The following is a 26,088-nucleotide window of genomic DNA, read 5'->3' on the forward strand; positions in this document are numbered from 1 at the left end:
AAATGAACTTTTGGGGGGCACCTGGGTGGCTCAGTTGTTAAGCATCTGCCTTCGGCTCAGGGCGTGATCCCAGAGTCCTGGGGATTGAGCCCCACAGCAGGCTTCTCCGCTGGAGCCTGCTTCTTCCTCTCCCACTCCCCCTGCCTGTGTTCCCTCTCTCACTGGCTGTCTCTCTGTCAAATAAATAAATAAAATCTTTTTAAAAAAATGAACTTTTGAGACTTCATCAAGATAAAAAGCTTCTGCACAGCAAAGGAAATAGTCAACAAAAAGAGGCAACTCACAGAACCGGAGAAGATATTTCCAAATGATATATCAGATAAAGGGCTGGTATCCAAGATCTATAAAGAACTTATCAAACTCAACACACAAAAAACAAATAATCAAGTCAAAAAATGGGCATAAGACATGAACAGACACTTCTCCAAAGAAGACATACAAATGGCTAACAGACACATGAAAAAATGTTCAACATCATTAGCCATCAGGGAAATTCAAATCAAAACCACACTGAGATACCACAATATACCAGTTAGAATGGCAAAAATTAACAAGGTAGGAAACAAATGTTGGAGAGGATGTGGAGAAAGGGGATCCCTCTTACACTATTGGTGAGAATGCAAGCTGGTGCAGCAACTCTGGAAAACAGTATGGAAGTTCCTCAAAAAGTTAAAAATAGAGCTACCCTATGACCCAGCAATTACACTACTGGGTATTTACCTCAAAGATACAGAGGTAGTGAAAAGAAGGGGCACATGCACCCCAGTGTTCATAGCAGCAATGTCCACAATAGCCAAACTGTGGAAGGAGCTGAGGTGCCCTTCAACAGACGAATAGATAAAGAAGATGTGGTCTATTTATACAATGAACTTTTTTTATTTTAAATGAGAAATGAGAGGAGGTCATGTTTCTGGGGAAAGGAGATAATGGCAGCAATGCTACAGTCCATGGCTCAAGTATTATATTGCAAACACATGCTCTAAGGGGGTGGCAAGGAAACAATTTAAGCTAAGTTTGAGTTCTACTTTCCCCAAAGACCGTACACTTGGTTTTGAAGATTTACAATTTGGTTGATAAAAAAAAATATGGGTTTTAAAAAATGATGAGCAGCTTTAAAAAAAAAGTTCAGTACTTTTTCTTGTATTAGACTGGTAAAGAGCTACAAAGTTCGATGGCAAGGATGTGGGAAAGCAGGTTCTGTCCTACATTGCTTGTGGAAGAGTTCATTGCTATGACCTCTTTGGAAGGCAACTAACAATATTTGCCAAATGCACATATCCTCTGACCCAGGGGATTTGGGACAAAATAATTCATTGCAGCATAATCTGCAGTGGTGAGAGCAATGACCTAAAATATCCAAGAGACTCGTTAAAAAATTATGGCATATCTTTCACCATGGAATATTTTAGTCATTGCTGTTTAGTTTACACAATAAAATAGCTCTGGAACTATACACTCGAAACTGGTAACACTGGTGGCCTCCGGGAGGGCGCTGGGTTGAAGGGATAGGGAGAGGGACTTTTTTCATTTACTTTCTTTTCTTCTTCTTCTTTTTTTTTTTTTAAAGATTTTATTTATTTGACAGAGAGAGAGAGAGAGGCAGTAAGAGAGGGAACACAAGCAGGGGGAGTGGGAGAGGAAGAAGCAGGCTCCTAGAGGAGCAGGGAGCCTGATGCAGGGCTCCATCCCAGGACCTTGGGATTACGACCTGAGCGGAAGGCAGATGCTTCATGACTAAGCCACCCAGGAGCCCTGCCCTCACTCACTTTCTATACCTGATGAATGTATAACCTACTTCCACCTACAACCCCAACTGAAGCAAAAAAGTTTTCTGGTGGTAGAGAGTACACTAATAGTTTTGAACACACAGGAAACTTGAGATGAATCCTAACCAAAGAGTCATTAGTTACGATGGGAATCATTTCAAGAAAGTTCAAGAACTGAAGACCATCTGAACTCTCCCACACATGGTTTCTCTTCACACAGAACACAAGGCAAAAAGGAAGGGAAGGGTAAGAGCAAGACATCACAAAAAAGTCATGAAGCCAAGAAACTGGTAGGACAGACACTTTATTGTGGCTTGCTTGTCGTAAAACATTCAACCCTTCAACATGTACTTTTTTTTTTTCCTGGAGACCACAGCGCGATGCTCAAAGGCCTTTAGCCTCATCTTATGTCAGTCTACCCAATGGTTACCTACTTTATAGTTCAACTAGTTAGAGGAAAAAGTCAGAAAAATCTGGTCTTAACATCCCAAATTAAGAGCTGCAAGATTTGCAACCCATTCATATAAAGTGCTTATGTTCAGTGCAAAGAGGGCAGGCAGACTCAGAAGTGCAAGCAGATGCCAGGGAATGACTTTTCCTGGAAGACAGACAATTCTATGACTCGAAGAAGGAAAAACCACTTCATTTGTTAAACTCCCCCCAAAAGAGATCTAATATTTTCTTTGCAGTCTTTCCCCTCTCTATAGGACCAAAGCTCTGAATCGGACAGATGCTCATAATATTTGTTTTTTTTTACTATCAAAAAACCTGGTTCAGAGAGAAATCCATAGGGTCTAAGCACCAGAGATACTGACTTTGGCTTCCAGTTCCTGTTTGTCTCAGCAGCAAATGTGAGATCAACAGACGGAGCTCTGGCTGGTGGGAGGCTCAGAGCTGCAGAGCTTTCCTTAGGGCCCTCATTTGTAAATCCAAGACACTGAGGATGACCGACCCTTTCTAAATCGTACCTGGTGTGGGCACACAAGCCAGTGCATATGAAAGGAGTACTTCACCTGGTTTTCCATCAACTGGATGGGACCAATTCATCGTCCCCTTGTTCTGACTCTTATCTGCAGGCCCAACCCTTGACTCCCTCCGTGAAGACAAAGAAGTACACTGCCCTCTAGATGACCCTGGGCCTCTGCGTCTTCATCTTGGGGTCCTTTTGAGACTGTGGAGAAGCAGGAGAGAAGAGGAAGTGGTTTCCTAACCATTTTAAAGGGGTGCAAATAGGATCATAACTCAAATAGGTAGTCTAGCCATTTTAGTCCTAGGACCTTGGCTACCATTTCTCTTTCCTTTCTCGAAGATGGAGCTGTGTTCTCTCTGTGGCAGGATAATTCACAGAAGCCAGCTCTGTGCTTGTCTGCAACCTCCCCGCGTTCTTGTTTGGAGAGGTTCACCTTTCTCTCCCTGTGGGATGGATGCAATGGGGCCCTGCCTGCCGGTGTGTGGGGCTCTGACCCCCTCACTGTGTGCATCAACAGCTTTCGGACGCCGGCACCTGAGGATTCTTCTGTTTGGACTTCCTTCCAAAGACTCCTGGTAACTCCTTGTGCTTGTGACAGGACATACGTGGACCAGTTTTATTCCACAGGTAGCACTTGCCCCAAGGCCATCTCTGAATTTGGGGAGGGGGAAGGAAGAAGTAAGAGGCAATCCTTTTGGTGCTGTTCTAGAATTCTCTGTAAAACCCTTTTAGTTATGAGGAGCTACTGAGCATCTCCACGTGGAGGGAAATGTGTACAAACAGGATGACCCGGGTTAAGAACCAAAACGCAGGAAAGGTTTTCAGACTGGCAGAAGTCTAAAGTAAAGTGCCTCTTTTTGGTGGTGGGGGGGGAGTTTTGTTTGTTCAGAAATGCTTAGGCGTAAACATGAGTGCACAGGAGCGTGCACGCACACTCACTCTGAGGTAGAAAGAACTGGCCATCTCCAGACAAACACACAGATTCCACTACTTTACAGAAACATGGCACTTGCGTGGCGTGAAAGGTCCTATCCTTGCCCAAGATGGCAACTAGGGTCCAATCCAGCTCTTTCCGACCTGGGGCAGAGCCAGGGAAGTCCCACTGCACAGGAGGAAAGAGGTAGAGCTCATCTCCGTCTCTCCCGTTCCACAGTATTCAGGCCCTGTTGCCCATTGTCACTTCCTGGAGCCTGAGCCGTGGGCACCCCGGGTGTGGCTTGTCAGAAGCCACTGGGCGCAAATGTCTTGCACTACTGCATCCCCGCTGCTCTTGGCAGCCTGCTGCACCTGCTGGACGAGCACTGTGGCGCGTGAGTGTTCTTGCTTCACGGCAATCAGGTAGGCAGAACGCAGTTTGCAACATGTCAGGTATGCCTGAACCTGGCAATGGGGAAGAAGAGACAGCCAGAAAGAAACCATCACGGATGACAAAACAACGCAGAGCTGTGACCCAGAGCTCAGCAGACGAAAGATCACTTCTCACCTACCAAATTAATGATTGGGTTCTTGTCTTTCCTTTCACTGTAGCAACGCTTTAAAGATTCTGGACATTAAGCAATTATGCTGTGTTATTTTATAATGATTAAAAATAACCTAAGAATTTTAAAAAGAAGAAAGCAGGCGGGTGGGCAGAGTCTGGCCTCTATTGCTTCTGAGGCCCTCCTCCTCACTGCGCTGGGCTCTCTAGCTTCCTCTTCGCTTCAGAGTCAGCACTGTCACTGCCCACGAGTCAGGATTTTATAGTTGCTTGGGTAATGATTTGATTGATGCGTGTTTCCTTGGCTAGATTTTAAGCTCCACAAGGACAGGAATGGCGTCTGCTTTTTCTACTTCCTGTACTTGTGGTGCCTAGCGCATGGCCTGGCATGCGGTATGAACTGAATAAATATGCATTAAGTCAATGAATGAATGAATGGCTGAAACACTGTATCTCTTCCTTACTATGGGCACACAGATTCCCCTTTCACTATTTTTCTGTTTTGACCTGCTGAATTTAAAATCTTGTAACTGGAAATTCAGGTATGAACATGCACATACATAATCAGAAAAGGTCTAATTAAGGTCTAATCCCACACTGACTTGACTTTTGCTGTTTGGATCAGAGGCGTCTCAGTTTTGGGTGTGAGGGGTGTCTCTCTTGCACTCTGGAGGCCCTCCATCTCATAAACCCCCAGCTTGATGGAGACTAGAGCTCATGCCTTTCCTGGCCTCAATGTCACCAGCACATCGCTGGTTGGCCAGTGTTCTAGGCCGGTCAACAGCAAGGCCCTCATGAGCTGCCTCAGAGCTTCCGGCAGCAGTTGCCTTTCTGCTGTGACAGTCCCTTCTGGTGGTTGGAAGGGACTCCTCTCTCTTGTTTCAACCTTCCACCTTCTTTTTTGTTTTGGTCGCTGAAGTCTATCTTAAGCTCAACTACAGATAATCTCCTAAAGCTAGAAGATGCTGGATGTTCTCTAAGCTTACTAAGTAATCAAGTCCTGCTGTCTGGGTATCTACCTGCTGCCCCAGGCTGTTTGCTCTCACCCAGGCCTTGAGCTCTACTTAGCACCTATGTGCTTTAAACATAATATCACAAGTTGGCAGGCAAAATTCCTACCTAGAGAAGGAGGGCATTTTGCTAGAAAGTCTGGAATAGGAACTGAGTAAGGCTGGTTTTTGGCAAGACCTTGTGGCCCGAGATCACTTACATGCATGAGAATAGCTGTTGAGAGAAAAGCACCTGAAAAAGTTAAGAACTGTCGAGATTTTAATGCATGTCTTTCCCAGGGCCACAGCCTCTGCCCTATTGAGGGGGAGGCTCACTGAAGGCTTGGAAAAGGACTGCAGTTTGGGACTCAGGGAATCGGGGTGTCTGGCCTGGCTGCTGGATTCTCATGATTCTGAAAAAGTACTTCTCTACAATTCAGAATATCAGAATTCCATCCTTTCCATATGAGGTCATCTGGTGCTGCATGCATAAATGAAGAAATGCTCAGAACACGTGCTCCCTGACCCGTCGATGAAAGAAGGCCCGGCAAGTTCAGTCCAGGGATTAGCAATACTATCACAGGGAGCAGCTCTGTGGTTGGGTAAGAAGCCTCATGCTGTGCCTGACATTAGTTTTCTTCATAAGGGACTCAGCTGCCAGATCTTCCCACTGCTAGTGGCCAGGGTGGTCTGGCTTGGTTTTCCTATACCTCTGCTGGCCTGTGGGCCTTCTTCCGGAGGGTGGGTGGATCAGCCTGTGGCTAGGCACAGGCAGGAGCCGCTGGGAGTACTATTCTGGCTGGCACTCCTTGCAGAAGCACTGATTTCCTACTCAATAGGAAAGAGCTCACTGACCTCAGGCAAGTAGCCTGCTCTGGAGAATGAGACGTGAATGGTGGCTGTTGCTCAAGGGCTGGGCAGGGTTTTTTCCTTCCTGTACAGGGTACCCATTTCCCTCCAGGATAACGAAATGCCTACCCACTCTGAGAACCTCATTCAGTCAGTCAACCTGAAGATAGAAATGAAGGATTTCCTTGGGGTCTCTGAGAAAAGCTCTGCATGAAAATGGAGGCATGAAGAGGTAGGAAGGCAAAGGCTTATGAGGTCAATGTTTGTGTGTGCTCCATCTATTTTCTCCCTCGGCACCCCTGGCTGGGCCCCAGCTCCACCTCTGGATAACAAAGAAGTGGAAATTCCGGTTGAATGGAACAGTTGTGGGGAGCAATGGATAAAGGTGAAAAGGTAAGCCCAAGGTGCTGCTCATGACATGACCAGGGTTGGAGATGTTTCTGCTCACCTTGTTGTCATCACTGTGTATCGCCTGGATCAGGCCCTCCAGCTCCTGTGCCGGAGAGAAACAGTGGTCGTGAGAGGAGGAAGAGTCCCCAGTGTGGGAGCTGACGCCCAATCCAGCCTCAGCCTGCTTGTTCTCTTTTAAACTCAACTTCTGCTATAAGAGCACCAAAGGAAATCTAATGATTAGCACCAGGCTTGGGAATTTGAGGGGAAAGAACAGCTCCCAAGAGGACTGTCCTTGGCCTTCACAAGAAGATGTGACTCTGTTTACCCCACTAAGAAGCCACAGGGGGATGATTTCATGGGCAACATGCTCAAAGGCCATCCCAGACCCACCCTGACCTCCTCTACAATCAGAGGGAGAAGCTCAAATTGGTCTGTCCACTGGTGCATGTTAGACAATGGATACTGAGGGACACCTTCCGGGAGTAGAGGTTGATAACCACGAATCTTCTTTCCAGAGAAGGGTTGATTCAGGCTGAGACCATTGTTACAGAGAAGTCAGAAAGATAAAGGGATCTTGCAGAGTTCCAATACATTATGAGTATACCACGGGGAACAGAAAAACCAAGAGGAGGATGTGAAGACAATGAAATAGACGGAGGAGCCAAGAGGCACAGGAGTGCGCGTACCTGGGGTGGAATTCTCTTGAATGCTTCCAAGCAGTTCAGGAGGATGGTGTCCCCGTCACTTGTGGCTGCCATGCCTGACTCGCTGACACACTTGAGCAGTTGCTGGATTTCACTGTATTTCTCCCTCTCCACCAGCTGCCGGGCGGCTCTGCAGTAGGTGGCGGCGGCGTCCAGCTGGAAGTCCTAGAAGAGAGCACAGCACGGGGGCTTAGGGGAGCAGGGGCACCAGCAGTAGGAAGGAAGGCAACATTTAAAAAGCCTGCTTGGTGTGGATAAACCACGCTGATTGCAGTCATAACAGAAACACTCCTACGACACACAAACAAAACAAGAAAAAAGTTCCTCTTTGGAAGGAGGCAGACATTTCAGGAAGCAACCATAAGCATCGTAACCTTGATATCTAACGTGGGATACCTCACTGCAGTGCCACTTTCTGAAAATACTCTCATCAAATTCCCAAGGCTGGGTTGTTCTTCTTCTAATGAGCCACCTTTGTCTTAGGAAAGGGATGTTGAGGGTTGGTATTTGCTGCTTGGACACTTGGTGCTCTGCCAACAGATGCCTTGGTATTTGGAAACAGACCAATTCACCAAAAGACTGATCTGTTAGAAACTACCAGATAAACACTTTAAGCCCGATCTACGATAATCCTTGACAGAGTCTGAGAGGAGCTGTGGCTCTTCCTGTCCACCAGGGGTATGTGGCTGTGGAGAGCTTTTTCCAACACTGAAATAGGTGGAAAAGAAAGGAATCAGTCCAATTACTCATGAAGCCATTAATCCTCGACACAGACACAATGCGTTCCAGACCCCACTTGCCCAGAGAGTGATGGTCCTTAGGGCGTCTGTGCGAACTGTCTGGTGGGGCGGAGGGCAGGGGGGTGTGGGGAGGTTGTGTGGAGAAACTCTGACCCTTGTGGTTTCAGTGCCCTGTTCCACTCTGCCACAGTCACACCTGCGTCCTCTGACCACAAGCACAGAAAAGATAGTCCTTGAGGAAACTCCTAGGCAGATGGATGGAGGGGCAGCCATTGATGCTGATGGCCCTTCCTGCTGCACAGGACCCCCGCCAGGCCCCTGCCACATCCTTCAGCCCTGCTCCCCTCAGAGGGCGAGCAGAGCCTATGCAGGGAACAGCTGCAGGGAACTGTCTAGACCTGGTTTCAGGTATTTATTTGATAGCTCTTGATGAATTTGTCACTGGTTACTTGGTTTTGGCAAAGTACCCAAGAATCTTGAATCTGACACGATTCTGTAACAGCCACCTTGACTTCATTCGTGACGTATTATGTATATCTGCATCCCTTGGGATAAAAGTTTTCTGAAGAATAATCTTTCATGGAACTGCAGTCAGGTGCTGATTGCCCTTAGTACAATCTCGAGTGATTCAAGTCATACCTGCAGAACACGGAATGCAATTCCAAAACCATCTTCCACATTTTTCCCTCCTAGCATGACCTGAAAAGGAGAGGAAATGTGCTTAAAGACACAATAATTATGGAGTAGCCCCTCTATCAAGAAAGAGGGGCCCCATTTATTCAACAAATATTTGTTGAGACTCCAAGTGCCAGGCACTAGGGATACAAGAGTAATCAAAATGGACTTGATCTCCAGCCTTCTGTGGCTCACTTTCTAGTGGGAAGGCAGCCTTCAAATGAACAACTGGAATACTAACCAGACGGTAACAACTGTGATAAGCTTCTGAAAGAGAAGAACAGTCTGTCAGAGGTCTGAAACATTCGTATGTACCTTGCAGGCAACATCCATTTTCATGTGGTTATTTCCAAAGAGAGTTGGCAGAGGCAAGGTTGTGATTTGAGAGGTCCCAGCACTTTCACACCGATGTAAGAATCTGGTCACTTCCATCTGCAGCTGAAGTGTGTTCATGTGCCTATGGTGACAGGAGACGCACAGCTGAGCCTCATGAGGGGCTTCAGGAGTGACTAGGGCCGGGTGACTGAGACATCATGAGAAGATGGCATTGGAAAAGGCAAAAGAAATGATATGGTAGGAGAAGAGATCCAAAATGCCCTCTGAGCAGTTATGACAAGACAAAAAGGGTGGCCTGGTGCCCTGTACAGAGGTGCCTCAGCGTGGCAAGCTGCTCCGTGGAACTGGATAAAGTCCAGTTCCTGAATCAGTTAAATATTTATGAAGCACCTATGTGCTGCAGACAACAGAGGTCAAGAGGGACATGAACCCTGCCCTCACAGAGTTCATAGGCTAGAGGAGAGATGAATAATGAATGAACACATAAAATATTTAGCCACTGGGCCTATGAAGGTGATAAAGGCGGGGTGCAGCATTTAGTTTAGATGTCGTGTTGTAAGCAGAGGGAGTGAATGGATAAGCCAGCATAAAGACTGAGAGGAAAGAAGGGCTTGGTGTGTGGAGGAGCCCCCAGGAGGCCAGCATGATTGCTGCTCAGCAAGGGAGAAGGAAGGAGTGTGAGAGGAAGATGGAAATGGGGGCGGGCCAACATTTCACAGGACCTCTTTCGCCTGCTTACTGGAAGGGGTCTAGTTCTAATACTTCCCCTGCTCTCTTCCTATGAGCTCCTCTGTAGGCTCTCCAGGCTTGTACTGGCCATTGTCACTCAGGAATGTTTCCCTTTATTTATTTATCTTTTTTAAAGATTTTACTTATTTGAGAGAGAGAGGGAGAGAGCGTGTGCACACACAGAGAGGGAGAAGCAGGCACCCCGCTGAGCAAGGAGCCTGATGTGGGGCTCAATCCCAGGACCCTGGGATCGTGACTTGAGCCAAAGGCAGACGCTTAACCGACTGAGCCACCCAGGTGCCCCAGGAATGATTGCCTTTAGATATGCGGTTCTCTTTCAAGGGTTCAGGAATGGACAAGAGAAGCTTCATCACCAACAGACACTCCATTCCAGCCTTTCTGCCCACTCCAACTGTTCCCTGAGCCTCGGGCTACCTTGACACATCAGCTGCAGTCATCTTCTTTTGGAAGAAGGTGGTTTTCTTCCTTCTGGTGCCGCGGGAGGTATCTTGGAGGTAGATCTTCAGGTGGTCCTTGGCCTTAAGCAGCCACGAGAGCTTCTCTCCCAGTTCCGTGTAAGTCTTTGCTTTGTGACTGAAGAACCGGATACAAGTCATGGCAGCCCGGACTTGGTCCTGGAAGAGAAAATGAACATTCAGGTCAAGTGAGATCAGGGATATTGGAGGGTATGGGTGTGAGCAGAATTCTGACCTGATTTCCACCTATGAAACCTGGTTGCCAGCACCCACTTCCATCACCAGATGCACACTATTTTATATCAATTATTCCTAAGCCCGAGGAATTCTAAAGCAAACTGGCTGAGCTCCTGGGAAGGACTTTATTCCACCGCAGAAGAGATCTTCGAAAAGGATACTTCTGATTCTCCATTCAGCTTGGCTTCGCTCTTTGGCTTTGAATGGTTCAATTTCTGTGACTTAGTGGTGCAATCCTTGGACAGATTGGGAGAAACCTGGTCCCTCTCCCTTTATACATCTTCTCTAAAAACACTTCTCCATCCATTCCTTACGAATTCTGTATTCATGCCTCATGCTTATCTTAAAATTGCCACAGACCTCTTTTTCACCTTCACGATCCTTGAATTCTGAAGAATGCTGTTACTGACAAGGTTAAGGTTTGCCTCTTTGGGATGGGGATGGAAATCCTAATATTATTCAACAATGCTAGAGAGCCACATGGATTTGCTCTAGGGTTGGTCAAAGAATGAGGCCAGGGACCAAATGACAGTCTTGTTCCCTCATCTTGGTGACTCTCCCTGCATGGCCGGGTGTCACCAACAGAGGTAGAGGGCAGGAAGGGGCTATTACCTTCATAAACTGCTGCAGCTCGTATAGAATGTGGTAGTAGTTCTTCTTCTGTAAATGTTGGCAGGCAGCTATCAAGTACTTTCCCCAGCTCTCTAAGGTTGGATCAATGGACTCAAGCAAGTTCTCCAAAGTGTGTAGCTTCCCACTTTTATAGCTTGGCTGGAAAATGCCTTCTATGAAGACTTCTGGAGGACTCTCCTGGAACAAGGCAAGGCAAAAAGTCGTCTTGAGCCTGCTTCTGGCACTGTCTCAGACCCACCCTGGATTTCCTTCCATTAACACATCTTTGGCTTCCTTCTATAGTGGTGTTTCTTAACTTTGTATGTGTCACAGATACCTTTGAGAATCCCACTCTAGTGACTGCTCCACGTCTCTCCTTTGCTGAGATTTCTCTTCCGTGATTGTCTCTTAAACCCATTCTTTTTTTTTTTTTTTAAAAGATTTTTATTTATTTATTTGTCAGAGAGAGAGAGAGTGAGAGAGACTGAGCAAGCAGGTGGAGTGGCAGGCAGAGGAAGAAGCAGGCTCCCCACTGAGCAAGGAGCCCGCTGCGGGACTCGATCCAGGACCCTGGGATCATGACCTGAGCCAAAGGCAGATGTTTAACCAACTGAGCCACCCAGGCGTCCCTCTTAAACCCATTCTTATCTAGCTTTTGCACCCACCACTCCACCGAAATTGCCCCTTACATCACCAATGACCTCTAAATTGTTAAATCTAAAATCTCTGTCTTGTTTTCCACCTGAATTATCAAGAGCTTTTGCTACAGCTGATGGCTTCCTCCTCCTGAAAAATTTTCTTTATTTGGCTTCTAGGAAACCACCCTCTCCAGGTTTTCTTTCTACTTCTCCAGCTACTCCTTCTCCATCTTCTTTGGTGATTCCTCCTAATTTTCTCAGCACTTAGGAGGAACCTCTTTTCTTCCTATACTCACTCTTTTGGTGATTTCATATAATCTCATGGCTTTAAATCTATTTGCTGATTATGCCTAGATCCCTATTTCCCCCTTGTTCATTCCTCCCGAATTCCAGAAGGAGATATTCAACTTATACCCAACTGCCTACTCCGAATGTCCTCTTGGGTGCCTCATACACTTAATACACCTAAAACTACACTCTGGTTGTTTCTTCCAAATCTCTTCTTTCTGTAGTATTTCCCTTCTCAGATGGCAATTTTGTTTTTCTAGTTGTTCAGGTCAAAAACAGTCAAATCCGCCCCCCCTGCCTCAGCACCCAAAATCAAATTCATTAGCAAATTCTACTGGCTCTACCATCAACCTACACACAGTATCTGCATCTATCTGGCCACTTCTCAACCTCTCAATGTACCACCCTGGCCAAGTCATCGTTGCCACTTGCCTGAATTTTTGCAATGGCCTCCTCCCTCATCTACTACCTTCTGTCCTGTCTCTTTTTTGTCTAATGCCAACCAATTAACCTGAGTTTTTCTGATAAAACATAAGTCACATCACGTTATTCCTCTGCTCAAAATCTTCTAATGGTTTTCCTCACTCATTGTAAAGTCCAAGCCCTCATAATGTCCACAAGGCCCTATATGACCCCTATATGATTGGACCCCTGTTACCTTTCTGACCTTATCTGCTCCTACGCTTTTCCCAGCTCACTCTGCTCAAGTCACCTTGGCCCTTGCCTTTGCTACTCCCTTCGCTGGGACTGTGCTTCCTCCAGAATCTCCCAGGCTCACTCCCCACCTCCTTTAGGCCTCTACTGAGTGTCCCCTTCCCTGGGCATCCTTTCTAAAACTCCCCAACCATCCCTGACCTCTCCCCTGCTTTATTTTTCTTATTACTCATCACCTATACTATAGATATTATTTACCTTGTTTATTGTCTGTCTCCCTGCTATGATGTAAGTTTTATGAGAGCAGATATTTTTGTCTATTTTTTTTCACAGTGCCCAGAGTAGTCCTTAGCTTTTCAATAAGTATTTCTTGGATGATCAAGTAAGTGATAAACACCATGGACCAACTCCTCAGGAAGGTGCACACACATACAAATCCCCTCCCTTCTGAAGCTCATCTGTGGTTCAGAGACCCTGTATCACAAACCCGCATTCCATAGTCATAGAAAAAAAATCATCCGGGCATTTAGACTTTAGACTAATGGAGGGTAAAGAATGGCCATAAACTCATGTTAGTATAGCCATGTTGGCCTAATAACACTGGGTACAAGCTGCTTAGAACTGGAGGAGTTCTGAGTTTTCACAACATCCATGGTAGCTGAGGACTCCTTTCCTGATTCTAGCTGTTCCTAACTCAGAAACCCAGACCTAATCTAAAAATTTTAGGACAGACTTTAAAAGGCAGGGGAATCAGTTCCATAGAAAAGGTGAAATTTCTCAGAAGAGCAATATGTTAAAAACTTCCATTTCATCTATTTATCTACTCAACTCATTCATTCATAACTGGCTCTATGTCTGGCATCGGAAGACACAGAGAAGTAAGATAAAAGCTTTCTTGGTCCAGAAAGGATGACACAGTTATAAACAAACAGTTGCAATGCGTGGGATAAATGCAATAACAGAGCTGTATTCTAGATACAGTGGTGGTATACAGGAAGAGGTTCCTAATGTTGCTTGTGTGTTCTATGAATGCTCAACAGAGAGGGTTTGAGAGGATAAACGGAAGTTTCCCAAGAAAACAAAGAGGGGCAAGGTTAGGGGGAACAGCACATGCAGGTTCATTGAGGTCAGAAAGGGCAAGGTACAATCAGGAAAATTAAATAATTTGGTAAGTCTGGAATGTAGGGCATACATAGACCTTGTGGTGAAAATGAACAGGACAAATGAGGGGGCCTGATCTCGGTGGTCCTGTATGCGTGCTAAGGAATTTGGACTTCATCTTGTGGCCATGGGGATCTCCTGAGGGTCTTTGGAGAAGGGAATAACATGAACTATGAATAACATCAATAACATATATTATGTTTTAGAAAGCTCACTCTGGGACAGTGTGACAGATAAAGGGGTGAAAACGGCAGGGAATGAGGCTAGCAAAGAACACCTTCCAGGCTCCAGCCATTCAGTTGTAGTTTTCACAATGTGTTTTTCTGTTGTTCCCTACCTGCTTGAGAATTAAGATATTTCAGTTCAAGGGTAACCGTGATTATACTCCTATAAAAAGAAGGCTTCTTTCCTCGCTCGGCCAATGTAAAGCAGGGTAATGCTGTTGTCAGCTTCTACCAAGATAAGTAAGTAAGCAGCTTAACTCTCTGGACTAGTCAACAGTTAGAAGAAACAGAACTGGTTGATTTCCACTCTCAATCTGTGCTTGGGAGAAGCAACTTAACCTCAAAACTCATTTAGAAACTGAAGAAAAGGAAAAAAATAGCAGTTAAACTCTAATTAAAATAATTCTTACTTTATTCTTGAAACCTGGTTAGTAGTTACCCTGTAGGGGTATGGTTACCATGACTATGAACAGCTGACTTCACTTAGAGCAATCCTAGAAGATATGTCCATTTATAAACTTTCATTGGCTGCCATTTTGAATCAGGGCAGCAAACTGAAATTAAAGCATGAACTCCTTTAATTTCCTATGAAATTTGGTACAGATCAGCCAATTCCTCAGAAAGTATTGATGGAACAATCTGATAAAAAAACGAATGCCAAAGAGTCATGGTGAAACAGAATCCTGATTTTGCTTAACAATAGCTCCACAGAAATAATTCACTTCAGAAGTGCCTTTGCCTCCTGTGAGAGGAGGGCAGAGGATGTCAGAAAAAAGGAAAGCTCTCTCCTTCCATTAGATATTTGGGGCCCAAATACAGGATCATGGGTGTTTCCTGGCCCTTGTAACACTCTGAGTGGATTAGCAGCTAAGTCAGCAGTGGGACACAGTCCCAGGGCAGGTGGGAGGTGTGTAGAAACAGAGAGGTAAAGCAATTTGGTCAAGGTCATACCACTTACACCAACCATCTCATTCCAGAGACCATGCTCTCAACTACTGTTTGATTCTGCTGTATGTTTTGGGAGAAGGCATGAAATTTGTCATTGCCAGTCAGAAGGGCAATCTGGATCCAGGTTAAGACTTATTGCCCATATATCAAATCTAATTTGGGTGGACAGATTTTCCATTTTGATCTGAACTCTACCAGAAATGATCTCACAGCTCAACAGTGGGTTAAGTTTCAGGGGGTTTATTGAACCCCCGCCCCCCTTAGAGCTGAGTGGGCCAACCCAGATGGGCAAAGTAGGTCCTGCACTTTGAGAGGTCAGTTTGTGTGCCCCACCTTGTTGAGCAGGTGGAGCAAGGCTTCCCGCATGCAGCTGTGCCTCATGTAGAAGCTGATGATGGCCAGGTTGGTGCTATAGTTGTGCAGGTAGAAGAGGCATTCTTGGTAGTAGCTGTTGTTCATGATCTTCCCTTCAGGAATCACCTCCAGAGAGAGGCTCTGGGTCCGAAGTGTAGCTTCCAGTTCTTTCAAGGTAGCAAAGTAATCATCATCTTGCTGACGGGAAAGGAGAGAGTGCAAAAGAAAAATAAAACTCAGTAAATTCTTAGCAGCCTCTGAAAATACTGCTGTCAAAGAATATTTAGAAACGTGGAAGTAGCCTTACAATACAGTTTGAAGGGCAGAAAAACAGGCAGGATACAAAATTTTCCATATTATAATACCATGTTTCATTCAAAAACATAACATAGAAAATTCGCCAAAATCTAAACATTACTTAAGTCTGGGTATGGGATTAAATGTCATTTTTATCATTTTAAAAATACTTTTCCGTAGTATAGACCAAATTGCTTTTTTTTTTTTAAATTGACTTTGTATTACTTATCTAACCATATATAGTTACTACCTAATTATGTATAACGGAAAGAACAAAATCTAAACCTGGCAGCTCTGAGCCAGGACTGCCACTATAAGCTGAGTGGAAGGTGATCCTTTTCCCAGGTCATTACTGCTGCTGGGCCTTCTTCCTCCCTGAACTGACCTTTCCCCTGCTACGTTCTTACCAAGGATAGGAGTGGCCTCACTGTGGACTCCAGGTACTCAACCACATCCTGTACCAGTCTTGAGCCGTGACTCAGCTGATTGAGGTCAAAAGGAGGCTTCAGACATCGGCCGAACTTCTCCCGTGCAGCAGTGAGGTTCCCAGCTTTGAGGCAGGCCATGCCCCAAGCATGCCATGCTCCAGTGGGATCGAGGCCAGTCTTTGTGGAGATCTGGAAGAAAAATTGCTCCTTTTAGTGAGAAGTACCTAAATCCAGGCCTGAAAATGCCAAAGACCTAGTCTTTCCCATTGTTGCCAATCATCTTCCTCCTCCATCACCCTACCTGCCATTACTGCCAAACTGTCAAACTTGTCATGCCCTAGATACTTCCCCATGACCAAGGACAACTGAGAGATGACAATACCCATTTGCAAGGCTAGGCAAAGGCAACTCATTACAGTTGGGTAGAAGTAAGCTTTGTCTTCGTCTCACCTCAACACCCAGTTGGTAGTACTCAGCTTCCAAAAGCTGGTTCCTTAGCCTGGTTACTGCAGCCGGCTGCAGAATCTGGTCCAGAGGTGGCACGTGGCGATAGGAAGCAGCAACTAAGATATTCAGCACATCCACCTTGCTGATGTAGCTACAGGGAGGGAAGGGACGAGGCAATGAGGCTCCAGAGTCTTACTAAAAATAGTTGCTGCTTACAAGTTTTCTTTTTCTTTTTTTTAGATTTAATTAAATTAATTTATTTGACAGAGAGAGAGCGAGCAAGCATGAGAAAGAGCACAAGCAGAGAGAGTGGCAGGCAAGAGGGAGAGGGAGAAGCAGGCCCCCTGCAGAGCAGGGAGTCTGATGCGGGGCTCGATCCCAGGACCCTGGGATCATGAAGGCAGAAGCTTCAAGCCTGAGCCACCCAGGCGCCCCTGCTTACAAGTTTTCTATTTCAATTCCAATGTGAAAGGTGAAAATGAGAATTGAGGGGTATGTAAACACTGTGAGAGAAGGCTCTGGAGTCATACTCTGAATTCAACTCTATCACTCAGCAGCTCTATGACCCTGGGCAAGTTAGTTAACTCTTCTCTGCCTCAATTTACTCATCTTTTAGATGGATACAATAACAGAATTTTAGGGTGAAATGAAATAGCTCAAGTAAAAGGGTTTAGGATTAAGTCTAGAATTTTGTAGGTATTCATTAAATATTAGATATTAATACTCAAAGTAGGAATGCTCACAAGGAGGAGACCCAATTACCCACTTGCTTTCTGGTTCTTTAGAAACCTGTTTGCGTGGGAGAGAGCACAGAGCCTGAGGCTATCTCCGTGGCCTGCACTCCTACTCAGTATGGAGTTCACATCACTACCATTGCCTGGAGGTGCTGCCAGGCAATCACGTGGATTCTAGTCTTCTGGACTTGACATCGTCTCCCTGTGCTAAGAATGACGGCCACCTTTGATATTACTCCTGACACCTGGTGACTGCAAAAATCTTATAGGAACAGAGAGCCCAGAACGCTGGGTCACTCTGTCCAGTGCTGCCTTGAAACAGTCCTACACTCAAAGTTCTTGAATTGTATATATTATACAATACGTATTACACAGTAAATATATTATGCAATATATGTTATAATCTAGTCAAAAAACCTGTGGATCCTGACTTAGCCACCAATTTCTCTGGAAAGGGATTCAGTACATCAGTCATTTTCAACTAGTGGGAATGGGGCAAAGGAGAGTATACTCTGTAAATGCAAATTTGGTATCACAACGTACTGTACATTTTTTTTTTTAAAGATTTTATTTATTTATTCGACAGAGATAGAGACAGCCAGTGAGAGAGGGAACACAAGCAGGGGGAGTGGGAGAGGAAGAAGCAGGCTCACAGCAGAAGAGCCTGATGTGGGGCTCGATCCCATAACACCGGGATCACGCCCTGAGCCGAAGGCAGACGCTTAACCGTTGTGCCACCCAGGCGCCCCCGTACTGTACATTTTTAATAGGCAATGTGAGTTCTGTTTTTAAACATTTATTTATTTATTTATATGTCTATTAGAAGGAACAAGGAGTTAAAAACAGTGAAAAAATACTCCGCAAATCACACATGAGAGGTGAATCCACTACCATTAGCAAACCTGCACGAAGGAAGTAATCCTCTAGAATGGGTGTGTGAATCCAGAATTGGGGAAAAAGAATGTGTAATTTGAAACCATTGCTGTACACTGTCAAGAGACGTGCCCAGCATTTGGGGGTGAGAATCCTATCAAAGTAAGCACTTTCTTAATTTCTGTTGTCCACAGCCTAGAGAGGATATCTCCTCCATTTATATTTGATTTTGAAGGAAGTACAGGACTTGACATTAGATTTGTTTTATCCCCCAATCTGAATACTTTTTTCTTTTAATAAGATTTCATCTCATTTACATTACTGATATCTGAGATAATTTAGATATATTTTTATTTTTGTCTTAAATTCTACTTTTTGCTATACAGAGTGGTTTTTGTTCTTTTCCCCTCTTCTCCATTTCTGGTAAATTGGTAGATTTTTGGTTCTTTTCACGGTTATTTTAAAAAACCTTACTTGGGGCACCAGGTGGCTCAGTCGGTTAAGCATCTGCCTTTGGCTCAGGTCATGATCCCAGGGTCCTGGGATGGAGCCCCAGGTTGGGCTCTCTGCTCAGCTGGGACTGCTTCTCCCTCTTCCTTTGTGTGTTCTCAATCTCTCTCTCTCTCTCTTGCTCTCAAGTAAATAAAATATTTAAAAAAAATTTAAAAAGTGAGAAACTTCAACATATACCCATTTCTTCATTTATTAACTTGAAAAATGATATAGAATCTATTGTCTCTTGATAGGAAAGAGTGAAATTAACTGCTTTATACTTCCACTTTCTGTGCCACCTCCTCCTGTCTTTCCCAATCTTCTGGTTTTGTTAATGAAAATACATAAACTAGAATTTCTGGAGAATACAGGCTCAATTCTTAGCTCTTTACAGGGATACTCTTATTTTATCCTCCTGGGTGCCCTATGAGATAGGTTATTACTAACATCGCCATTTTACAGAGGAGGAAACTGAGGCCCAGGGCGGTTAACAGACTTGTCCAAGGTTACAGAGCCAGGAAGCAGTGCAGATGAGATTCACTGAGCTCGCTCTGCTGTCTTGGAAATTTGCAGGCAAACACTCTGAACAAGTGCCTGAGGCACTTATACTTCAAAGAAAATTATTTTCTCTACTCCCAAATCTCAGCCTGAATGCTGAGAACAACCAACATGAGTCACACATCTGGGTGGATAAGCTGGGAACTGGGAGGTTCAACTGTCAAGTTAATGAATGGAGGCAGAGCAGGTTGTATAGGGCTCTGGGGCCTAACCATAGCTTTTCCACAGATACTCGTACTTTACGACTCAGATTCCTACCTGTGACACAGGGATGGACCAGCCCCCAGAGTGCTTCATAGCTCTGTTACCCAGAACTTCTGGGGCCACAGTCTGGATTTGGTCAAGACTGGGGTAGAGTTCCAGCCAAGGCTGAGCACTGGACATTTAGGGAGGACACATTTTTCTTTAAAAGCCAGAAAGTTCCATAGAGAATAAAGGTGCTCCCCTAAATAGATTTTAATTACAAATTAACCAAAGTCTTGACTTTCTTTCTGACTGGGTAGAGCTAGAGAACACTCTGCTTTGAGGAGGTACCCAGGGAAAGAGGACACAGGCTGTCAAGGCAGGGTGAGGAAGACCACTTGTGACCCGGTAGCAGCATTTCACCGTCTCAAACTGAGACGTGAAACATTTTCAATGCATCTTCTGAAAGAGGATGGTGATGTGAGACCACATTGTGGGGCCAGAAAAAAGAAGCTAGACAGAAATGATAACCATGTAAAACAAGAGAGACTCACTCCCATTTACCTGTCACAAAGAGCAAGGTCCTGACTCCGGCCGGCCTTGACAAACATCATCTTGGCACTGAAGAGCAGCTGCTTCATGATGTCTGTGAGTAGCCCTGCATCCACCTCAGGGTTGGTGAGGCCTTGGGACAGCCTGCAGCAGTGCTCAATCAGCTGGTGGCCACAGGCAATGCTGTCTCGGTGCAGATTCAGGATGGCAATGCACAAGGAGGCGCTGGGGGACTGGCCAGGGTGGAAGAGAGAAACACACAGTGAGCTCAGGGACCAAAGCATTCTTCAAATGCCGTTGGATGGCAGGAATTATTCTTCCCAGTTCACCTGGCTTGAAATATACTGAAGGAGGGAGCCAAACTTCTATGGCAAAGCAGGAGTGAAACTAAACAAATTTCAGATGTTCTAAGTGGCAGCTCTGTTCATACGTTACCTACTTCTTGGGAATGTCCATATATTCCCTCCTTTTCCCCACTAATGCAGGTCCTCCTTATTGCTGCCTTGGACTATGACAGTCCCCTTCCTGGAGAAGTTATCTGCTTCAAGCCTGGACATACTGCTGCTGAATTATCCAAAGCACACTCCAAAACCTTTCATGGTCCCTGATGCCTACCAAGTATACTTTCCTTACTGCAGAATTCAAGGCCCTGTCCATATTGCCCATTCCAATCCTACCTTTTACTACCTGTCTATGAACACCCTATGTTCCTTCAAATTAAACCATTTCCAGTCCCCTAATTGTGCCCTGCAATTTTTGACACCGTGCCTTTGCTCAGATGTTCTAGGTGTGCTTTTTGTCCTCTACCTACCCTCACTCCCCTTACACTACCCCTCCACCCCAATTTCTGCTTGTCACACTCCTACAACTTTTCTAAGGATCATCTTAAATGTTACTTCTTCCATGAAGCCTTTCCTTTTTTAAAAATTTTACTTTTATTTTTGATTTATTTTGGAGGGGGCAGGGAGAAAGGGAGAGAGAGAATCTTAAGCAGGCTCCCCGCTGGGCATGGATTTCACAACCCTGAGATCATGATCTGAGCCGAAATCAAGAGCTGGATGCTTAATTGACTGAGCTACCCACGTACCCTCATGAAGTCCTTCCGGATCTGCTCTCATACATTTCCAAGATGCTCTTCATTTTCTGCCTCATTTGGTTTACTTGTCTGAGCTCCCATATTACTACACTGTAAGCACGTGAAGGCCAGGCTGTGTTCACCTATCTCCGCATTTCTTGTCATAACTACATATTGTAAAGAAACTCAAATGACCAATAAATTTTACTGCTATTACCTGCTCATAGTAAAATTCACTCCGCACCAGCTCGTTTTCCTCCTCATTCAGATCCAAAATCCATTCCACCTCAGCTGCTTTGGGGACTCTCACCACTGCTGAGTAGGGAGGACTTTCACTCTTGGAGCTGTCTGGTGCTGAGAAGAGAAGTGTCATTTGTGCGTCAGTCACTGACCAGCAGTCCAGTGTAGCACCAGCTGGAAAACTGGCATGAGCTGCACGCAGATATCTGTTCTCTCTCCTGGGTCCCCTTTATTTCCTTTGGGAGATCTCATTAGGTACCTCAAACTTTCTTCCCCAGGGAAGATCTGGGATGAGTGTTACGTGTCATACAACCCCACTGCTTCACACAAGAAATTCTGAAATGTAAACCTTTCTCCAATGGAGGGCTGAGCCACTGGCTGCCCAAAAAACGAACCTCTGTGGAAGGATATAAATCAAACTCTTAATAGTGACTGCCTAGTGGGAAGAAGGGAGCATTTGGAGGTAGGATGGCAATGAAAGGAATCTAGGAGAAATAACCTACTCAAAGTTAGGGGCCAAATTCTTTGGTTGCTGGCCTTCTGAATGCTGGAAGCTAATGGGCCAGTATGGTAGGTTAATAGAATAATAAACTTTAAGGGAAACATCTTAAAAACGCCAAGAATTTTCTTTTTCCCTTGGCCAACAAGTTGGACTGAGCTGCTATCAAGGGTATCAGTTGCAGCTGAAACACTGAAGGAAGAGCCAACTTGCACATATAAACAAAGAGATAGGAATATGTTTCAGCCTTACCTTCTGGTTGTCCTGGATTCTCCTCTGGCACACTGGAAACGGAGAAAGAAAAATGAAATGACTGAATCCCTTCTCCTCCTCTTTGTTTTTAAATTGGTATAGAGCACTGCCATTTACATTGTTACCCAAGTAAGATGTATCAGGGAACCAACCAAACTCTTTTCTGTCCCTCACCTGTCACAGCCAATCACTGACCATTTTCTGTCCATCTCTTCAATACCTTTTTATTTTATTTTACTTTTTAAAGATTATATTTATTTATTTAACAGAGAGAGAGACACAGCCAGCAAGAGAGGGAACGCAAGCAGGGGGAGTGGGAGAGGAAGAAGCAGGCTCCCAGCGGAAGAGCCCGATGTGGGACTCGATCCCAGAACTCCGGGATCATGCCCTGAGCCGAAGGCAGACGCTTAACGACTGAGCCACCCAGGCGCCCCACTTCAATACCTCTTTAAGTGTCCCCATCGCTCTCTCCATCCCTGCCTCAGAGAAGGCCCTCATCATTTATTGCTAGAGCCTTTGTAATGACTTCCCAATTGGTGTCCTTGACTCTGTCAACCTACTCCCGACTTTGTAACTATAGCAAGCTTTCAAAAATGCAAATCTGGTCATGTTATGCTTTTGTTTAAAATTCTTCCATAGCTTCTCACGGTAAAAGTATTCCACATTTGCAAGTTTTAGCAGACAAAACCCTTACAACCTAGCCTGGTTATTTATCTCTTGAGAGCAACTCCTGCCACCCATGACCTGTTCTCAACTCATTAAAGTCCTCCTCACTCTTCCACTGGTTCTGGTTAACTTCAGGTGGCATCACCAAGCACTAAGTCTTGATGCCACAAATCAGAGGTCAAGTCTAACACCTGCATTAGAAGCCGACTGGTCAACCCCAGCCCATGCTGCCAAAGAGCAAGCTCCAAGCCTTTGGGCCCAAGTCCTCCTGGCTCAGCTGTCAGTTGTCTAAGTCCAAGGCATGCCAGCTAGAACCTCAGCGTATCACCTACCTATTTATACTTCCTCAAAGGACCCACATATTCTCTTGCCCCTACTTTTGCAGTTGTCACTCCCACTTCTGGGCATGCCCTGCGTAGGCTTCTTTTCCTAACTTCTCATACCCTAACGCTCAGACAAGGTGCCACACTTCTAAGAAACCTTCTGACCATCAGGCTAAGCTGAGTAGCTCTACCACTGCACTCATTGAATGACTCTATGGTCTGTTTGTTAACGGTCTCCCCACTAAAATGGGGGCTCCTTGAGGAAGAAGTGATTATTGCTGAGTAATCGTTGAATGAAAGGATCCCCAACAATATTAACTGCTCATTGCCAATCTCAGCAATATGGTATATGGATATTTCTTCTGTCCCCTACCCCAAGGGAGGCAAGTGGTATGTCAGGATCACAGAAACTGCAATATAAGCATGGCCGGTCTTCCTTTCTAGGAGATCAGTAATCATTGTGGTAAATAATGACAAAAAATGTTCATATTAAAACAAACTCAATAATGCTGTTGAGCAGAATATAAAATCAATTTAAGTCTGTAAGCAAAACATGAAGAATTCAAAGTAATTTGCTTCTGAGGAATTGCTTTGGCTCATATTTCCAGATGGCCTAGAGCCTTAGTCTCGCCCTCCTTTGCTGCTAGAAGTAGTGAGAAAAATTGAGCAACACTAAGGCAGCAAACACAGTCTTAATCTGTCTTGCCAGAGGTACAAGCAGTTTCTGAAATCTGTTACTAGGTAATCTATACGTAGGAATGTGTGGGGGCTCTTCTAGTTGTGGGTAACAAGCCAGGATGACTAGCTAGATTAGAACTACTGCAAGTGATGCTTGAACAGTCAGCAGGTGTGAACATATCCCTCTGAGTCCAGCAGAGACCAATGGAAGCAGGAGGGGCTGAACAATTGGTGAGGTTGATGGCAAACTAAGAGTAACGACCTTGGTCAGGAATCAAGTGTCCTGATTTTAGGGAGAACATTATGTAAGAACCTTGAGCTCTCTTTCCTTCCTCTCTTAGAAGTTTCTTTGACCAAGGTCAAACGTATTGCTGTAGAGTTAATGGCATTTTAGTGTGAATGTTAAATTAAAACTTGCTGTCACTGTTCCAGATTTGAGATGTTCTCCACAATGAGACTCCAAGACACGCCCCCCCCCCAACCTCGGGGGAGGGTGGGTGTGCAGAGGTCAATGGAAGTAGGGGCCCCGCTACTCACTCTTTGTTGTAGTAACTATAGCACTGGTCACACACTCGAGTAGGGCTCTCTCTGCAGCCTTCCACCACCATTTTCTTAGTGGAGCAGGCACTGCACACGAGCCGGCCACAGCGGCGACAATGATGACGCCTGTTGAACTGAGGAGTGTCATTGGGAAGAGAAAGAAAAGGGAGAAAGAGAAGATGAGATTGCAGGAACTGTGAGTCTACCTCTCAACCCACTTACCTTTGGTATTAGATGCCTGTGACTTACTAAGAATACCTGGTGTTTGGGTTTCTATTGAGAAAGAACACCTAGTTCTTGCCTTTAAGAACCTGACACTTAAAGGTATGTCTCAGATGGTAGGCAAAGGTGCCCAAGTAATGGGCAGTTTTGCAATAATTCCTGACAAGTTCTACCTGTCTATGGAGGCAGTGTATGAAGACACAGCAAGAATAGTGGGGAAGAAGTGACTTTCTTAGCCAAAGCATATCACATGCTTTCATGGCACTGACAATGATGAGAAAGTGTCCTTTTTTAAAAATGCTTTCGCTAGTAGAGGTTGATGGACATATTACACCTCTTTCAAAGTGAGGGGGAAAGAGAGCAATCACATCATTGTTGTTCTCATCAGCCCTGAGCTAATATGCCAGTCAATACGTTGGTAAGTGTGGTAACATCTGTCATCATAGCTGGTCCTTATACCTCCATAGGCCAAAAAATATATCATCCCTAGGTTACAAGTGAGCATCTGAGACTGAAAAAGTCACACTGCTAATAAGAGGCAGAGCTGGGATTAGAACCCATGTCCTCTGTCTCCAGAGCCAGTACATAAACCCACTACCAGGCCAACTGTATTATGGTAAAAGGGGAGCTAGAAACAAGATCTCCTGGTGTTGGTGACTCCTCCTGCTATACCACTCTGCCTCTGTTTAGTCATTTCATGAGAATGGCAAAGATTTTAGAATTTAAGGCTACCTGAAAGTGTCTACCACCTCCCTGAATTCAGATAACATATCTGGTTAGGTCAAAGTTGAATCCAAAGTCCTGGATTTGGTAGTTCTTCTGAAAATACCAATATCTTCTTGGGGACAGAAGGTGACTATAAAACTCTGGGCTCAGAGAAACCAGAAACCAGAAAACTGGTAGTCTCCATTCACTTCCCCTACAGGCAAAGCCGGAGACCAACGCCGCTTACCATGGTGAAGCGCTCCCTGCAGCAGACCATGCAGATGCTCGCACTCTCATCGGGCACCCACTGAGGCCTGCCAGGGGGTGTTGCTGGGGGGACAAACTCCGGTAGGTGCTGACTCTCTGGGAAGCTCCTCTCCCTTGGACTGGGGGAATGTATAGTGGAGACACCTGGGGGGCAGAGCCAAAGTCAGAGTAAAAGGTGATCAACAGTCCAGCTAATAAATGAAGAAGGAATGAGAAAATCAGAATTTCACCATGTTTCAAACCCCTACTGCAATAATACATCCAGCTAATGGTCATCAATGGCTGACTGCATCATAAAAAGAGAGACACCTAGACACTGTGTGTCTCCTGATGGAAGGCACATAAGCACCTACCAAACAGACTTACCTAAAAATATTAAGCCTGAATCAAATCAAGCTTCTACATCTACTAACAAGTGTACTGGATATACAGAGGACTAAGACCCAGACTGCAGCGTGGCCATTATCGAATTCTTGAGAGGTATTTTAGCTAAATGCCATGTGTGGACGTTATTTAGATTTTGATTTTAGAAAAAACAATTCTAAAAAAAATATTAATGAGACAACCGGGGAAATGTGAATATTGACTGGATAGTTGGTAATAATAAGAAATCATTCATTTGTTTTTAGGTATGATGATGATGTTATGGTTTTGTTTTGTAAATATCCTTACCTTTTAGAGATATATACTGATACATTTATAAACAAAATCATATGATATCTAGCATTTGCTTCAAAATAACCCGGTAGCGGCACAAGGGTATATTGGAACAAGAATGGCCGTGATGAGATGGTAATTATTGTAGTTGGGCCATAGGTATGTGAGACCTCAGTACAC

The 26,088-nt window shown here is 44.9% G+C and overlaps 1 protein-coding gene across 2 annotated transcripts in view; it reads right to left on the bottom strand.

The window, feature by feature from the left end:
- Positions 1 to 2,054: 2,054 nt before the first annotated feature.
- Positions 2,055 to 26,088, bottom strand: part of ZFYVE26 (zinc finger FYVE-type containing 26) — a 64,073-nt gene continuing 40,039 nt past the window's right edge. For both annotated transcript variants that reach the window (XM_045807975.2, XM_087856046.1), the window contains 15 exons: positions 25,232 to 25,395; positions 24,055 to 24,191; positions 21,851 to 21,882; positions 21,077 to 21,213; positions 19,797 to 20,017; positions 16,396 to 16,543; positions 15,925 to 16,134; positions 15,200 to 15,418; positions 10,954 to 11,151; positions 10,064 to 10,263; positions 8,879 to 9,020; positions 8,528 to 8,587; positions 7,131 to 7,313; positions 6,500 to 6,544; positions 2,055 to 4,116 (listed from right to left, as the gene is read on the bottom strand). In XM_045807975.2, the coding sequence (XP_045663931.2) occupies positions 3,913 to 4,116; positions 6,500 to 6,544; positions 7,131 to 7,313; positions 8,528 to 8,587; positions 8,879 to 9,020; positions 10,064 to 10,263; positions 10,954 to 11,151; positions 15,200 to 15,418; positions 15,925 to 16,134; positions 16,396 to 16,543; positions 19,797 to 20,017; positions 21,077 to 21,213; positions 21,851 to 21,882; positions 24,055 to 24,191; positions 25,232 to 25,395 (2,300 nt within the window). In that variant the 3' untranslated portion in view covers positions 2,055 to 3,912. The remainder of the gene's footprint in view (positions 4,117 to 6,499; positions 6,545 to 7,130; positions 7,314 to 8,527; positions 8,588 to 8,878; positions 9,021 to 10,063; positions 10,264 to 10,953; positions 11,152 to 15,199; positions 15,419 to 15,924; positions 16,135 to 16,395; positions 16,544 to 19,796; positions 20,018 to 21,076; positions 21,214 to 21,850; positions 21,883 to 24,054; positions 24,192 to 25,231; positions 25,396 to 26,088) is intronic.

This window comes from Ursus americanus, chromosome 26 (genome assembly GCF_024610735.1).
Source record: "Ursus americanus isolate L20-20 chromosome 26, mUrsAme1.1.p, whole genome shotgun sequence".
Classification (NCBI taxonomy): domain Eukaryota; kingdom Metazoa; phylum Chordata; class Mammalia; order Carnivora; family Ursidae; genus Ursus; species Ursus americanus.